Source organism: Macaca mulatta, chromosome 10 (genome assembly GCF_049350105.2).
Source record: "Macaca mulatta isolate MMU2019108-1 chromosome 10, T2T-MMU8v2.0, whole genome shotgun sequence".
Lineage (NCBI taxonomy): Eukaryota > Metazoa > Chordata > Mammalia > Primates > Cercopithecidae > Macaca > Macaca mulatta.
Window position 1 is genome coordinate 65590873 of NC_133415.1, and position 17691 is coordinate 65608563.

General features: G+C 40.3%; 1 protein-coding gene across 6 annotated transcripts in view; it reads left to right on the top strand.

The window, feature by feature from the left end:
* Nucleotides 1-17691, top strand: part of DZANK1 (double zinc ribbon and ankyrin repeat domains 1) — a 99144-nt gene that overhangs the window by 55436 nt on the left and 26017 nt on the right. For all 6 annotated transcript variants that reach the window (XM_077951128.1, XM_077951131.1, XM_077951130.1 and 3 more), the window contains exons 11-13: nt 10675-10797; nt 11603-11767; nt 13312-13519. In XM_077951128.1, the coding sequence (XP_077807254.1) occupies nt 10675-10797; nt 11603-11767; nt 13312-13519 (496 nt within the window). The remainder of the gene's footprint in view (nt 1-10674; nt 10798-11602; nt 11768-13311; nt 13520-17691) is intronic.

The following is a 17691-nucleotide window of genomic DNA, read 5'->3' on the forward strand; positions in this document are numbered from 1 at the left end:
TATTATCAGCAGATTTTTTTTTTTTTTTTTTTTTTTGAGACAGAGTCATGCTCTGTTGCCCAGGCTGGAGTACAGTGGTGTGATCTCGGCTCACTGCAACCTCTGCCTCCTGGGTTCAAGTGATTCTCCTGCCTCAGCCTCCCAAGTAGCTGGGATTACAGGCATGGGCCACACCCAGCTAATGTTTGTATTTTTAGTACAGATGGTGTTTCACCATGTTGGCCAGGCTGGTCTCAAACTCCTGACCTCCAGTGATCCACTCACCTCGGCCTCCCACAGTGCTGGGATTGCAGGTGTGAGCCACTGCACCCGGCCTATTATCAGCAGATTTTATAGTTATTTTCTGTGTGGGAGTCATTTGTTATGGTCTTATGCTATCATTACCAGAAGGAAAAATCTGTAGGGTTTTTTTTTTTGTTTTTTTGTTTTTTTGTTTTTTTTTTTTTTTGAGACGGAGTCTCGCTCTGTCACCCAGGCTGGAATGCAGTGGCCGGATTTCAGCTCACTGCAAGCTCCGCCTCCCGGGTTCACACCATTCTCCTGCCTCAGCCTCCGGAGTAGCTGGGACTACAGGCGCCCGCCACCTCGCCCGGCTAGTTTTTTGTATTTTTTAGTAGAGACGGGGTTTCACCAGGTTAGCCAGGATGGTCTCGATCTCCTGACCTTGTGATCCACCCGTCTCGGCCTCCCAAAGTGCTGGGATTACAGGCTTGAGCCACCGCGCCTGGCAGGGTTTTTTTTTTTTTTAGACGATTTTTATTACATATGATGTGTTTCTTCTTCAGAACTGAGAATAAAAACCAACTAATGGGATGGTGAATTTCATCAGAAAACACATCCATTTCCAAATCAAAGCTGGTGTAATTTTAGGGTTGTCTTTTGTTGAGAGTTGTTTGTCTGTTAATGTGGTTTTAGACTTGATATCACTCTCTCATCATAAAATGACACTCTATACCAAGGCAGCAGAAGAAATAGTGAGATTGGGACAGCATAAAAATGGGAAACAGTGGAACTTCTGGAATTCTTGGAATATTCTTACAGATAGATTTCAGTAAATTGCAAGCAAAAGATTTTCTCAGACATCCTTTCCTCAGGCATTCAAGACTTCTTATGTAAATAATAAAACCATTTAAATTGATTTTATTAACTGTCAGTGATGTAACTGTTTCAGAACAATCCCAAAATTGAATTTGTTCTAAAAATTGTATTTCTATCTGAATGGCATATCAGAGCTTAGATGTCACAGGATAATACTTATCTCTGTAGTCCATAGAAGTCACAATGCATGTTCATTCTGATAGCTTTATGACTTTTCTTTGTTTAGCAGCATTAATATGATGGGGTAAGGTAACTTTTCTTTCTCTTCATTTTTTTTGTTTTGTTTTTTGATCAGTAAGACTACCAGAAAGATAACTTTTCTTTCTTTAAAGCAAAGTTGTATTTAAAAGCCACTAGAACAGTCAGTACATTTCCATGAAAAATTTGAAGTCTTTGTATTTAGAAATCCAGGCCAGTAAGCTTTATGCCAAAATCCTGTCTTAAGGATAGGACAATTGAAATGTAAGTTCTGAAGCAAAAGTTTGCAGATAATTTCTCTTTGATTTACCTGAAGGAGTTTCCCTCTAATTGCACAGAAATGAAGGCAAGTGCACACAAAGAGGGCCTCTGTTCTTGGGTGTCTGTGGATGCTGGGGGCTGATGTGGCCTCTCTTGGATAGGTTTCTATTCTAGAAAACAGAGCAGTCCCTGAAGCAAAACAGGATATAGCTGGGCAGATAGAGTGAACTAAAGTGTGTGTCTTTAGGGAAAAGTGCCCTTAGCAAATAGTTTCCCTGGTGTGCGCAGTCTTAGTATTGTGGCAATACACACATCCAGTTACCAATTGAATCAATCATTCATTGACTCAGTAAAACCATTTGAATGACTCCCATGTGCCAAGATATCAGGACTGTCCTAGTGGGAGGAATAAAAGTGAAATTATAGTCCTTTCTCCTGAAGAAATCAAGTTCTAGTGGAAAGCAAGGTGGGACAGGAAGGAAGCTGGCTGGTGGAACTTGGCCCAGTGCTAAGCATTCCTATCCCCTTAACTGTGGGTAATTGTCTGAAACTCCCTACAGACCTGGGAAGAAGCTATTGTATTGAAGGGGCTGTATGGAATTAGGGAGAGAAGCCAGGCTTTAGAGTCAGATGACCCTAATCGTGCATCTCACCCTCTCTGTGTCCCCATGCTCTCCCTCTGTAAGATGGGGACAGTGACAGCTCCACCTCCCAGGTCTGCCTGCCGGGACTGCCGGGACTGCTGTGAGGGTTCAGGGCAGTGTGGGAACAGAGCCTGCACATGGTGGGTGGTCAGGTAGCAGCCACTGTGCTGTCACTCCCGTTTGGGAAGTGAGCAAGTCTCTTACCAGGCAATAGTGAGGAAGCAGCAGGAACAGATTCTAATCTAGGTTTACCTAACATAGGCCCAGGAATTCTCATGAAACAATTCTGCCTCTGTCCCCAATATAAAATAATTGTTCTCATGTGTCAAGAGTGGGAAATCAAGTCACACTTTTCTATGGAAACCAAAACTCCAAAGGGTAGAAGATAAGCCTCAATCGTGGCCCCTCAGGTAGTTTAGCTCTCTTCTTCCTTCATTAATATTGTTCTGTTAAATCAACAGTAGGGCTTGCTATCCCTTGTTGAGGACTACGTGCTCGCAAAGGAGATGTTCCTGATAAGTCCTGCTCTTGCAAACAAAGCAGGACATTCCTTCCCTGCAAACAGGGAGGACAAAGGAATCAGCTGCAAACAGCAGACCCTGGGGACTGGTTTATGTGTAAACATCTTGAAAAACCAGAAAGTCAGGGAAAGGTCAGAAAAACAACATGTGTCTTGTGACTTGGCAACATTCCACAAATGACTGTATAAAATAAATCAGAGCATGCCATTCGGGGTGGCCGCCATGCTTGTCTCGTCTTGTGTTGTCTTGTGTGTTCATTCCTTTGTCTAGGAAACACGCGGACCCCAACATCTGGTGCAGTGAGCAGGGTCCGTGGCTCCACAAGAGCAAGGAACCGGAGGGGGAACACCCTGGGTAAGTAAATAAAGAAGGGAGACCCACGGGAAAATTATGGGGAATTCCACCTCTCTGGCCTCTGAATACTTGCGGTTGCTCCAGGGACTGTGGATGTCTATAGGAGCAGAAGTAAAAGAAAAGACTTTGAAGCGACTATTTGCCCATGTTGAGCAACATTGTTATTGGTTTCAATATCAAACTAAAGTGCAGCTAAATCGAAAGGAATGGTTACAAGTAGTTAAAGTCCTGCCTCGAGCTCATCAGCGAGGGCAAACGATGCCTCTGACTTTGTGGACTTTGTGTAGTTCCATTACTCAAGCATTAGAATTACTTGAAACTGACTCAGAACATGGCGATACTGCCACAAGAGGTGAGGCATCTGAAGCTTTGGAGAGGAATGATCTTAGAGAGGAACATATTTATGCCCTGGTTGCTGAGGATAAAGAATTGGAAGAAAAGCTAATGCCTCCTTCATCTGAAGGAAATTCTGACTTGCAGCGCATTTTAGATATGTTACAACAGTTGTTAAAATTATAAGGTGCTGCTGCTCCTGTTTCTCCTATTCCTCCACCACAAGCCTTCCCTGTTACTTTCCCTTCTGCTCCTTTGGAGGAAGATTCCCCCTTGCCACCACCTCCAACTTCTTTGCCTATGTCAGGTCAGGTTTTTTCTGTACCCTTTCCTCCTGTAGGAGAAAAGAAAGAATTGAAGGTAAAAGATGATTTTGAAGAATTAGATTTGTTCCCAATAACACGAGCTGCTTTTGGCCCCAATGCTCAGTTTCCAAACGGTGGCCATAATGTGACTTCTACAGCACTACAATTTAAATTTTTGAAAGAAATGAAAGCTGCAATTTCCAATTATGGACCTCAGTCACCGTTTGTTCTCGGCCTTCTCGATTCCTTTTCTTCAGTACATATGATGATTCCTATTGACTGGGAAACGCTGGGAGAGGCTGTCCTTGACTGCTCTCAATGGCTTCAATTAAAAAGTTGGTGGTAGGAGGAGGCAAGAGTACAAGCTAGAACAAATGCTACCCGAAATCCCCCAGGACCTACTGAAGAACAGCTTACGGGTACTGGACAATATGCCACTCTTAATGCTCGAGCAGGCCTAGATGATATTGCCCTCACTCAGATTAAACTTTGTTTTTAAAAGTGTGGACTAAAGTGGAGATAACAGGTAAAACTTCTTTATCATTTGTAAAAATCCTGCAAGGAGCCAATGAGCCATATCCAGATTTTGTAGCCCGTCTTCAAGATGCTGTATTGAAGACTGTAGGCGGGGGTCCTGCTTCTAAAATTCTTCTGGATACGCTGGCCTTTGAAAATGCTAATCTTGAGTGTCAAAAGTTATTAAGACCTTTAAAAGCCAGTGGAGCTAATTTAGATGAGTATATTCGGGCTTGTGCAGGCGTTGGAGGAGCTATTTACAATGCTCAGTTGTTTGCTGGAGCACTTTCTAAGCCCTTAAAGAGTAATTCTAAACAAGGTGTATGTTTGCAATGTGGGAAACCTGGCCATTTTAAGAAAGAATGTCAGGAAAAACTGGCCTTCCGACCGCAAAAGAGAAAAAGTTACCCTCTGGGGAGTGCAAACGATGTGGAAAAGGTCGACATTGGACAAATGAATGCCGTTCAAAAACTAATAAGAGTGGAAATTTATTGTCACCCCTCCCAGGAAACAGGAACCAGGGCCCGCAGGCTTGGGGCCCCAACAATTACAATGCAGGCCTATCGCAATACCCAGTGAGCGATGGCTTACAACATCAACAAATGACTTCGAGTCATCCTCAAGGATATCACCCCTTACCCCCGTTTCTCAGCTTTATGCTGCCACTAAGCAGAGTGCTGCTGCTGACTTGGCTATTACTCAACCTTATACTTTTTCTCCTAATGGAGGAATATATAAGTTAGCTACTGGAGTGTGTGGCCCTTTGCCAAAGGGACATGTAGGACTTTTGTTAGGTCGAAGCAGCAGCGCTATACAGGGGTTAATGGTGGTTCCAGGAATCATTGATCCTGATTTTACTGATGAAATCCTTATTATGGTACAGGTTTCACAATTTATGCACCTAGAGGCAGGGGAATGTATTGCACGATTGCTTTTATTGCCTTTTTTTCCCTTTCTGTCTAGAGACGTGTCTCGTCAAGGAGGTTTCCGTAGTACTGGGAAAACTGTTTTCTGGGAAACTTTAGTATATGATCAAAAACCTTTATGTTCATTGCAAATTAATGGGATACTTTTTGAGGGATTAGTCAATACAGGAGCAGATATATCAATTATTTGCTTGGCTCAATGGCCTGCTCATTGGAAAAAGAAACAAGTATCGGTTACTCTATCTGGCCTAGGTACTGCTTCTATAGTCTACCAAAGTGCTGAGCCCCTGAGCTGCATAGGACCTGAAGGACAACAGGGAAAAGTATTATTTTGTATAGTTCCCATTAACATTAACCTTTGGGGCCGTGATCTTTTACAACAATTTGGTGCCTTTCTAAGCATTCCTCATATTTCTCTGGCTGCCAAAAATATGATGTTCAAGATGGGCTACAATCCTTTAAACTCTTAGCCACTGTCCACAAGCCTCAAGCTTTACAATTGAAGTGGAAAACTACAACTCCTGTTTGGGTGGAACAGTGGCCATTATCTAAAGAAAAACTTGAGGCTTTAAAGAATTTAGTTAAGGAACAATTGGCCGAGGGGCATATTGAACCAAGTACTTCTGCATGGAATTCCCCTGTGTTTGTCATTAAAAAGAAAAGTGGAAAATGGTGCTTATTAACTGATCTTAGAGCTGTAAATGCCTGTATTCAACCTATGGGGACTTTACAACCTGGTCTTCCTAATCCAGCCCTCATCCCACAGGATTGGAAATTAATGGTCATAGATCTTAAAGATTGTTTTTTTACTATTCCATTATCACCCCAAGATTGTGAAAAATTTGCCTTTACTGTTCCTGAATATAATAATAGACAGCCTACTCAAAGATATCAATGGAAAGTTCTCCCTCAAGGTATGCTTAATAGTCCTACTCTTTGTCAAGAATTTGTTCATAGAGCTTTAAATCCTGTTAGATGTCAATTTCCTACTGTATTGATATATCATTATATGGATGATATTCTATTAGCAACTCCAGATGAAGTCCTGCAAAGTCAAGTTTTTCATGCTTTACAACAGCAATTAACTCAATATAATTTACAAATTTCTCCTGAGAAAATACAAACTCAATTTCCCATTCAATATTCAGGATACCTTTTAGCAGAAAAGCAGATTCGGCCACAAAAAGTTCAAATTTGAAGAGATCAACTTTTGACTCTTAATGATTTTCAAAAATTGCTAGGAGACATAAATTGGCTTTGCCCCATCTTAGGCATACCTACTTACAAATTGCAACATTTATTTGCTACCTTAGAAGGGGATTCAGATTTAAATAGTTCCCGTCAACTATCCCCTGCAGCAGAAGAAGAGTTGTCATTTGTAGAAAATAGAGTTAGTGAAGCTCAACTTAATTATATTGCACCCAATCTTCCACTCTCTTTATGTCTTTTTCATACTCCTCACTCGCCAATGGCCATTTTACATCAAGATAATAACATTCTGGAGTGGCTATTTTTGGCTAATAAAACCATTAAAAAAATTCACCCATACATTGATAAATTGGCTGAATTAATTATCAAAGGACAACATCGAGTTCGTCAATTGCTTGGTACTGACCCTATTAAAATTATTACTTGATTATCTAATCAATACATTGAGTCTCTATTGGAAACTCATGAAGGTTGGCAAGTGGTTTGCGCTGAGTATACTGGCTCTTTTTCTCAGCACTACCCTAGCAATAAATTATTTGCTTTTCTACAACAATATCCTTTATTGCCATATAATCCCATCTCTTACACCCCAGTTAAAGATCCCACCTTTTTCACTGACGCATCTAGTAACGGAAAAGCTGGATATTGGACTCAAGATAATTTAAAATTTCTCACTATCCATTTGAATCAGTGCAACAGGGAGAACTTTTTGCCATTCTTATGGTACTGCAGGACTGGCCTCAAACCCCTTGTAATACAGTTAGTAATTCTCAATACGCTGTATACATAACTAAATATGTTTCTCAAACTTCTTTGCCATTATTTCCCAAAACTCCTTTATAAAAAGTATTTTCTTTATTATTTATGGCTCTTACTTCTCGCACTGCCCCCCTTTTTATCACTCATATTCGTTCTCACTCTACCTTGCCAGGACCTTTGACTTTTGGCAATAGTCAAATTGATTCCTTACTTATCGGCAGTGTCCAACATGCTCAGGATGAGCACCAATTGCATCATACTAATAGTTTAGGATTACAACGGCAGTTTTCTATAACACGCCGACAAGCCCGAGCTATTGTCAGGGCCTGTCCATCTTGTGCTCCTATTATTGCACCTTTTCTAAGTCCAGGTACTAATCCTCGAGGCACTCAACAAAATCACATTTGGCAAATGGATGTCACTTATGTCTCTTCTTTTGGTCGTCTAAAATATGTTCATCATACAGTTGATACCTGGTCACATTTCCAATGGGCTACACCATTACCCTCCAAAAAGGCTGACTCTGTTATCACTTATTTACTTACTTGCTTTGCGGTTAGGGGAGTTCCTGCTGAATTAAAAACTGATAATGCCCCTGCTTATCGCTCTCGTAAATTGGCTGCCTTCCTTTCTTTATATCATATTCACCATTCCACCGGTATTCCATTTAACAGTCAAGGCCAAGCAATTATTGAAAGAGCCAATGCTAATTTAAAATTACAACTTTCAAAACAAACAGGGGGAAATGGGCGAGATTCCCCAAAACATCAAATTCTGAAAGCCCTTTTTACTTTAAATTTTCTCAACCATTGGTGCCAATTACAGCAGTAGGCAGCGGTGAAACATTTTCAACAGCCCTTAGAAAAGCTGCAAAACAGTAATCTGTGGGTGTATTATCCTTCATTACAAGGGCAATATTTAAAAGGAAAAGTTTTACAGTGGGGCCGAGGCTATGCTGTTGTCCGTACAGGTGCTGGAGACGAGTGGTTTCCATCTCGACGGTTGAAACAGTGCCATGGCGAAGAGGAGTTGATTCAAAGAGTTCCTCAAGGAATTTCAGGAGCTGAATCTGAGTGCTCAGAGAACATTCACCTTTGGGACTCGACATGCAGACCCCCGACATGGAGTCAACTGAAAAAACTTACTCAGGAACCTGAAGGGGTTGTTCAACAAGCCAGGCAGCCCAAAACCCCACTGACTTTATTCCTGGCTATGCTGGCTGTAGTGAATTGCCAGGTAACGACTGGAGAATTTACATACTGTGCTTATATTCCCTTTCCACCCTTATATCAAGGTGTGGCCTGAGGAGACAAAGAAGTCCCAGTATTTACTAATGATACTGCTTGGATGCCATCACCTTTTTTAAACCAGGATCCTGAACTAGACACTGGCACAGTAAATAATTCATATCCATTTGGGGTTGAAGGGTTACCCATATGTCTTGGGAGTAGCCCACATTGTCTGCATCCTTCTCATGAGGCTTGGGCTGTTCGCTATAACCATAGTCATATATCTGCCTTTACTATGATTATTGTGGCTCAAAGTTTTAAGTATAATCATACTGCATTACTTAATGAAACTCTGCCAAGTACATTATCTTTATGCCCTATCCCTGATGTGTCCGGAGGTGTTTCCCAACTAGAGTGGACTAGATGTAGAGGTAGTGGGCCACGATTGTTGTTAGAAGTAAAAGGGAAGAGTCGTAAATACCTTGTTACAGATTGGAGTGTACATGGAGATTTTCAAACTAAATTCAGCCATGTCGACCTGCGTTGGCATAAAGGTAATCACAGCATTTCTGCGGATGGCAATGAAACTATTATTTGGCATGATGGTGGTCTATCACCCCCTATGCCACATTTGGCTAATACCTCACAAATACAAAGTCATATTTGGAAGTTGCTAGCTGCTGGTAAACCAATGTTCACTTTCAAGGGAAACATGTCCTTAAATCTTACTAATATTGCTAACCCTTTCCATATATCTTTGCATCAAAATACTTCTAGATATGTTATTGCATGTGTAAGAAAGCCTTACTTGTTGTTGACAGGAATTATTAAATAGGATAATAATACAGGGGTAGTTAACTGTACAAACAATTGTGTATTCTTAAGTTGTATAAATACTACTTGGTGGAATAATAATTGGAATGAGTCTCATTCCGATTTATATATACTAAGAGCCAGAAAAGAAACCTGGCTACCCGTGAACTTAACACATGCCTGGAGTGAATCTGCTGGGGTTACTCAAATTTACAAAGTAATGCAAGATCTTGTCCACCGCAGCTGGAGAATGGTTGGGGTCGTCGAAGCAGCAGTGGTGGGACTTGTAGCAATTGCTTTCACCACCGCTGTTGCTGGATTAGCTCTACACCAGAGTATACAAAATGCAGAATTTATGCAACAATGGCATGAACAATCACATTTGTTGTGGCAGCAGCAATGAGACATAGATGCTCATTTGACTGAACGAGTGGATAATCTGGAGCAAGTGGTTTCTTGGTTAGGAGATCAGCTAACAGTGTTGAATACTTGAGCTTTGTTAAAATGTGATTGGAATACTACCCAATTTTGTATTACTCCTGTTCCTTTTAACAGCACTGTACATAATTGGACTGAGATAAAGAGACTTTTAATTGGCCATAATAATCTTTCCTTAGAAATACAAGAATTAACACAAAACATTTCTGAAACATTTCGCAATCAGTTACCGTTGCTGACCGGAGCAGATTTGATGACTGGTATTGCAAAAAGCTTGACATCTTTAAACCCTATGAGCCCTGTAAAAACTTTACTGACTTCTGTTTCTAGTAATGTATTGATTGTTGTTCTTGCCTTTGTCATTTTCACAGTCTGCTGGAGACGGTGCCAAAGGGCAAACACCGAATCCCAGCGAGCTCAACATGTGATGATGGTTTTGAAAGAAATTCAAACTTGTAAATAAAGAAAGGGGAAATGTAGAGGACTATGTGCTCGCAAATGAGATGTTCCCGATAAGTCCTGCTCTTGCAAACAAAGCAGGACGTTCCTTCCCTGCAAACAGGGAGGACAAAGGAGTCAGCTGCAAACAGCAGACCCTGGGAACTGGTTTATGTGCAAACATCTTGAAAAACCAGAAAGTCGGGGAAAGGTCAGAAAAACAACATGTGTCTTGTGACTTGGCAACATTCCACAAACGACTGTATAAAATAAATCAGAGCATGCCGTTCGGGGCGGCTGCTTCGTTTGTCTCGTCTTGTGTTGTCTTGTGTGTTCATTCCTTTGTCTAGGAAACATGTGAACCCCAACCATCCCTGATATTGAGAAATATTAAGATGTGCAAGGCATCAGTTTCATTGACTTTCTGTGATCTCCATGAAGGAATGTGTGCTCTGTGTACTAATTTATTAACTGGTGAAACCTATCATAGCTGTACTCCTTTGGGCAAAAAAAGAAAAAAATTGTATTTCCAGGGCTCATATTGTCTGGGGGCTTTTTATCTTTTTTGAATTGGGAGGGGGATTAGAGAATATAGTACTGATCCTGCCTTTAAATGCCGTTTCATTCACCAGTCAATATGCAGTGGGGATAAAGCTAGTCCTCCGCCCGCTCAGAAAGGGGGAACCATCTCTTGCTCCAGATGTGGTCGTTGGAATCTCTGGGAGGCGTCCTTCTGCGGCTGGTGTGGAGCCATGGTGGGTATTTTAAAACAGATTCTGTATACTGAGCACCTGGAGAGAGCCAGGCACTTCTCCCATGGCCTTGCAGAAATCACTTCTTGTGATTTTGCCACTGGTACCTATAACCTAAGAATCTGGAGATAGGGATAATTAATTATCTTACATTGAGAGCCATCTCTGGTGACGGTTTTGATTTCCTTTTCTTTGAGGTTAAACGTTTTCACTAATTTATTGACTGCTGGCATTTTAAAAAATGAATTCTGTCTGCTTGCCTCTATAATAAAACACTCAAGACAATGTATTTATTCATTTATCTAAGTATCACATGCAAATAATAAGAAAGTTTTAGAGTGAAGGGTTAATCTCCTTTCTAAGTCCCACAGTTCTCCTCTCAGAAGCAATTGCTCATATCCAGTTCTTGAGATGTTCTTTCAGCTATTCAAGGCATGTATAAGTAAACTGGTGCTATGAACACTGATCCAATTATTTTCACCTAGCAATATGTCTTGTTAGTAACCTCCTCATTCTTTTAAGTGGCTTCATAATCCATTGTTTGTATGTATGTACTGTAATATATTTAGACCATCCCTATTGCTGGACATGCCTGTTGTTTTCAGTGATTTCTTTTAAAACCACAGTGCTTTAGGGGTTGACCTGAAGTACACTTCTTTCTGTACTTGACCATCTGTAGGATAAATTCTGGAAGGTAGAATGGCTGGGTCAGAGAGTGTGGGCATATGTTAATTTGTATGGGTATGACAATAATTTACATGGGGAAATTATAACTCTAATATTCATCAAGGTATTTTCTATCCTCTAGCTTGGCATTCCTGCTGGCTGCTCTGTTTGCCCTAAATGTGGGGCCAGCAATCACCTGTCTGCCCGATTCTGTGGCTCCTGTGGTATTTGTGTGAAGTCGTTGGTGAAGCTTAGCTTGGATAGAAGCCTGGCTCTAGCTGCTCAGGAACCTCGCCCTTTTTCTGAGGTGAGGCCTCCCCTGTAGTAAGAACTGGTACCCAGGAAAAGGCTGTAGCTCTGAATGTGTGTGCTCTACCCTGTGAATCAACCCGGGGAAGAGACCCAAAACTTTTAGAACTTTCACATGGAATTTCAACTAGGTGTGTAAATAAATGCAGTCAATTTAGATTTTAAACACTCAAATGATTTCTTCAGAAATCAAAGATCTAAGTGGGCATATTTATGTGTAGTAAACTGAGGTCTATGCCATTGCATTTGTGGACATAATGCCACTTTAGTGGCTTTAAAACACATGAGATAGAATGCACTTCTCTTGAATTTCGTATGTAGCATTCTGAGAACTTTTCCTTCCCCTTGTTTATATTTTAGAAAACTTAGGTATATAAGATTGCTTTTGTAATTTATAACAGCTGGGCATAGTTTGAGGAAAATCTCACCAGGTTATTTTCAGAAGTACTTAAGCTTTAACAATTGGCTTTGTGTTAGATTTTTATAATTATTTTATAAATTTCTCTAAGCTGGATAAAGACTTTTCATGTTTCCTCTTATCTCTTTATTATAAGAAGTTAAAGATTGATAATTATTAGAGGATGCACTCAGCACTTTGTATGCAGTTTTAGGGAGTTCATGACCTTCTTTTGTGAGACAGAGTCTTGCTCTGTTGCTCAGGCTGGAGTGCAATGGTGCAATTTTGGCTCACTGCAACCTCCGCCTCCCAGGTTCAAGCGATTCTGCTGCCTCAGTCTCCTGAGTAGCTAGGATTACAGGCGCATGCCACCATGCCCTACTAATTTTTGTATTTTTAGTAGAGATGGGGTTTCACCATGTTGGTTGGGCTGATCTCGAATCCTGACCTCATGATCTACCCACCTCGGCCTCCCAAAGTGCTGAGATTACAGGCATGAGCCACTGCACCCAACCGTTCATGGCTTTCTTAACCTAGTTTGAAAGATTTAAATCCTAGACTGCCACTAGCTCTTACTCCTTTGTGCAAATGAAACAAAGGTGTTCTTTTCTCAAGACACTTGACTGCCATCTATTGGAAATTGCTTGTAATATACTGCTTTTTCTACTAGAAAAATTATCCTAATATTCAAATATATGATGTTCACCATGTGAATGGTACTACTTTGAATGCAGTGATGTTGTGCAGTGCACAACCTTTCATGGTAGTCCTCTCAGGTCCCCAGGAGAGTATGTTAGAGAAAATGTTGGTGACCAGTGGCCGAGTGTGGATGAGTAGTGAAGTCTATGCTCTATTGCATTATAGAGCTGAAAAGGATAGATATCTTCCAGGCATCAAGCAGGCCAGCGAACACCCCTGGATTTGTTGAATTTTAGGTAATACACGGCTAATCATGGATCAGGCTGGAAGTTGCTGGGAAAGACAGGAGCAAGGAAGATGAGCCAAAGACTGGAAAACCCTTTTAGTTCAAAGTACAGTTTTTTTTGAGATACTTTTTATTCTGATTAAAAATGTTTTCTATAAGTAAATGCAAGATTGATTAAATCATATTCTAATTTAAAAAATGTTTTCTGCCTCACTTATAGCCCCAATGTGCCTGGCAGTCCCTGAATATTCCTTTGCCCAGATCTGATGCTGGGACTAAGAGGGACATAGGCACACAGACTGTTGGCCTGTTCTACCCATCCGGCAAGCTGCTAGCAAAAAAGGAACTGGAAATAGCCTCTCAAAAGCAGAGGCAGGAGAAAATGAGTGACCATAAACCGCTCCTCACAGCCATCAGCCCAGGAAGAGGTAAGGGAGAGATGCCCTTTCTTCTGGTCAGGAGGGAATTCACTCTTTCTCTGAAAGAACATTTCATTTTCTCGTCGTTTTAATTTATTTGTATATGTAAGAAGTAAGTTTCTTTCTTTTCCTCTTTTTCAAGGAATTTTCTTTGTATGGGAAAAAAGAAGCTCTTCTGTAAGCTCTTCCTTAAACTGTCAGTACTCTGATGTTTTAGCTCATAGCCCTGTTGTCTGGCTCCTTAGTCACATGGCGCATGTGGGTTTCTTTTGTCGTGGTAGGCGTGTTGTTAGTGTGCAGTGCTATTGCTATGTGCCATTATCCCTTTTTTTTTATTGTGGTAAAATTTATGTAACATAAACTTTACCATTTTGACTATTTTTAAGTCTATAATTTGGGCTAGTTGTGGTGACTCATGCCTGCAATCCCAGCACTTTGGGAGGCCAAGGCTGGAGGATCTCTTGAGTCTAGGAGTTTGAGACCAGTCTGGGCAACAAAGTGAGACCCTGTCTCTACAATTTTTTTTTTTTTAAGCAGTTATTTGTGGTAGTGCATGCCTGTGGTCCCAGCTAGGTGCTTCAAATTTCATTCTGAAACTTAATCTCCATTGTGGTGGTATTAAGTGGCGGGACCTTTTGGAAACTGATCATGAGGATGGAGCCCTCATGAATAGATCAGTGCCTTATGAAAGGGCTAGAGGGAATGAGCTAACGCCCCTTTTTGTCCTTTGGCCCTTCCTCCATGTGAGGACACAGCATTCCCCTCCTTTGGAGGATGCAGCAATGAAGCACTATCTTGCAAGCAGAGAGACCAGGCCCTCCCCAGACACCTAACCTGCAGGGACCTTTATTTTAGACTTCTAGCCTCCAGAACTGTGAGAAATAAATTCCTGTTCTTTATAAATTACCCAGTCTCAAGTATTTTGTTTATAGCAGTGCAAATGGCCTAAGACATTTTGCTAGTATTTTGTTGAAGACTTTTATGTCTGTATTTATGAGATATTTGTCTGCAGTTTTCTTCTTTCCTTCTGCTGTCTGTCTGATTTTGGTATCAGGATAATGGTAGCCTTATAGAAACACTTCTTTCTTTTTGAAGTGGTTATGAAGAATTGATATTAACTCTTATTTAAATTTTGGTAAATTACCTGTAAAGCTATCTGGATCTGATGTTTGTCTAGTGGGCAATTCTGATTACTCTTTACTTTTTATAGGTCTGTTCAGATTTTCTATTTCTCGCTGAGTCAGTTTTGGTAGTCTGTGGTTTTCTAGATATTTGTCTTTTTCATCTGATTAATTTATTAGCATACAGTTGTTTGTGATACTCTTTTATAATCTTTTTTATTTCAATAAAGTTGGTGATAACATCTCCTATTTCATTTCTAATTCTAGTAACTTGAGATGTCACTTTTTTTGGTCAATCTTACTAAAGGTTTGTCAATTTCATTGATCTTTTCCAAGAACCAACTTTTGGTTTTATTGATTTTCTATTATTTTTATATTCTGTATTTCATTAAATTCCACTCTAATCATGATTTCCTTCTTTCTTCTTACTTTAAGTTGACTTTACTCTTCTTTTCCTGGTTTAAGGCCAAAGATTAGGGCAATGATTTTGAGATCTTTCTTCAGAATGTGAGCATTTGCTGCTATAAATTTCTGTTTGAGCTTTGCTTTCACTGCGTCCTGTAAGTTTGGTGTACCTTCATTTTCTTTCTTTCTTTTTTTTGAGATAGGGTCTCGCTTGGTCGCCCAGGCTGAAATGCAGTGGCACAATCATGGCACACTGTAGCCTTGACCTCCCGGGCTCAAGTGATCCTCCTCCCTCAATCTCCTGAGTAGCTGGGAGCACAGGCACAAGCCACCACACCTGGATAATTTTTAAATGTTTTTGTAGAGATGGTGTCTCACTGTGTTGCCGGTGTTGGCCAGTCTCAAACTCCTGGGGTCAAGTAAGCCTCCCACCTGAGCCTCCCAGAGTGCTAGGATTACAGGCATAAGCCGCTGTGTCCAGCACCATGAATCCAGGTTTTTTGTCCATTCTGACAATCCCTATTTTTTTTTTTTTATTGGATTGTTTCATCCATCTACATTTAGTGTTATTATTGATAAAGTTGGACTTACCATTTTCTTTTTGTTTTCCAAATGTTTCTAAATGCCTTTTTTGTTCCTCTGTTGCTCCTTCACAGCTTTCTTTTGCATTGCATGTTTTCCAGTGTAACATTTTGATTTCTTTAATGACTTTTTCACTACATACTTTATTTCCTTAGTGACTACTATAGGGTTTTCCTCATATATCTTAACAGACTATACTTCAAGTTTATACTAACTTAATTCCAATGAAATATAGAAATTCTACCCCTATAATTCAATTCCCTCCTCCCAACTTTTGTGGCATTGTTTTCTAGTATAACATTATGTTTATGTTTACATATATGTTATAAACTTTCAAAACACTGCTATTAGTTACAACATGATGTCTTTTAAAGATGCTTAAAGAAAAAAGAACTATTATATATTTATGGCTTTTGTTACATTAGCCTTCTTTTCCCCCATTTATAGTTCTCTTAATTTATTCCTTTGGATTCATTTCCTAAGCCCAATGAAGCTTTGCTCTTACCCACCTCCTTTTCTTTTTTTTTTTTTGAGATGGAGTCTCACGCTGTTTTTTGTTTTTTGTTTTTTGTTTTGAGACGGAGTCTGGCTCTGTCACCCAGGCTGGAGTGCAGTGGCATGATCTCAGCTTACTGCAAGCTCTGCCTCTTGGGTTCATTCCATTCTCCTGCCTCAGCCTCCCAAGTAGCTGGGACTACAAGTGCCCGCCACCACACCCAGATAATTTTTTGTGTTTTTGGTAGAGACGGGGTTTCACTGTGTTAGCCAGGATAGTCTTGATCTCCTGACCTCGTGATCCACCCACCTTGGCCTCCCAAAGTGTTGGGATTACAGACGCGAGCCATTGTGCCTGGCCTAACCCCTCACCCATCTTCTTTGTGTTGTTATTGGTCAATATATTTTATTTCTATATGCTATAGGCCAAACATTATAATTCTATTCATATTGTTTTACATAATCTCTTTTTGAATCTGTTGAGAAGAAGGGAAAATAAATATGCATTTATAATGTCTTATAATTACATCGTTACCTTTACTGGTGATGGTGGGCTGTGTGTGTGTGTGGGTGTGGGTGTGTATTCATATGACTCTCTAGGGTCATTTGCTTTCAGTCTAAAGAACTTCGTAAGTATTCTTATAAGGTGGGTTTGCTAGCAATGAATTCTGTTTTCGTTAAACTCTACTAGCTGTAAGATTCTTGCTTTACAGTTGTTTTCTCTGAACACTTTGAATACGTCAATCTACTGTCTTCTGGCCTCCATTATTTCTGATGAGAGTTCTGCTGTTAATATATTGGGGATCCCTTGAACCTTAGGAATCACTTCTCTCTTACTTCTTTCAAGATTCTCTTCTTGTCATATTCTTTCAACAGTTTGATAATGTGTCTCGCTATGGATCTCTTTGAGTTTATCCTACTTGAAACTTATTGAGCTTCTTTTAAAAAAATTTTTAAACTTTTTATTAAAAAAATTTTTGTGGCCAAGCACGATGACTCAAGCCTGTAATCCCAGCACTTTGGGAGGCCGAGACAGGCGGATCACGAGGTCAGGAGATCGAGACCATCCTGGCTAACACGGTGAAACCTTGTCTCTACTAAAAAAAATACAAAAAACTAGCCCGGTGAGGTGGTGGCCACCTGTAGTCCCAGCTACTCGGGAGGCTGAGGCAGGAGAATGGCATAAACCCGGGAGACAGAGCTTGCAGTGAGCTGAGATCTGGCCACTGCACTCCAGCCTGGGCAACAGAGCGAGACTTCATCTCAAAAAAAAAAAAAAATTTTGTGGGTACATAGTAGGTGTATATATTTATGGGGTATGTGAGATATTTTGGTAGAGCCATGCAATGCATAATAGTAACACTGATTGCATAAACAAACTTGCAAAATGAAAACTAATAAAAGCTCTAGATGTAATCCCTCTCGCTTTTTAACTTTTTGTTTTTTCTCTTTAGTCTTATTGTACTGTCTTAAAAAGTTGTTGTAGTTATTATTTTTGATTGGTTCATAATTTAGTCTTTCTATTTAAGTCGAGAGAAGTCCACACACCACGATGACGGTGTTATGCTATTCTGTTTC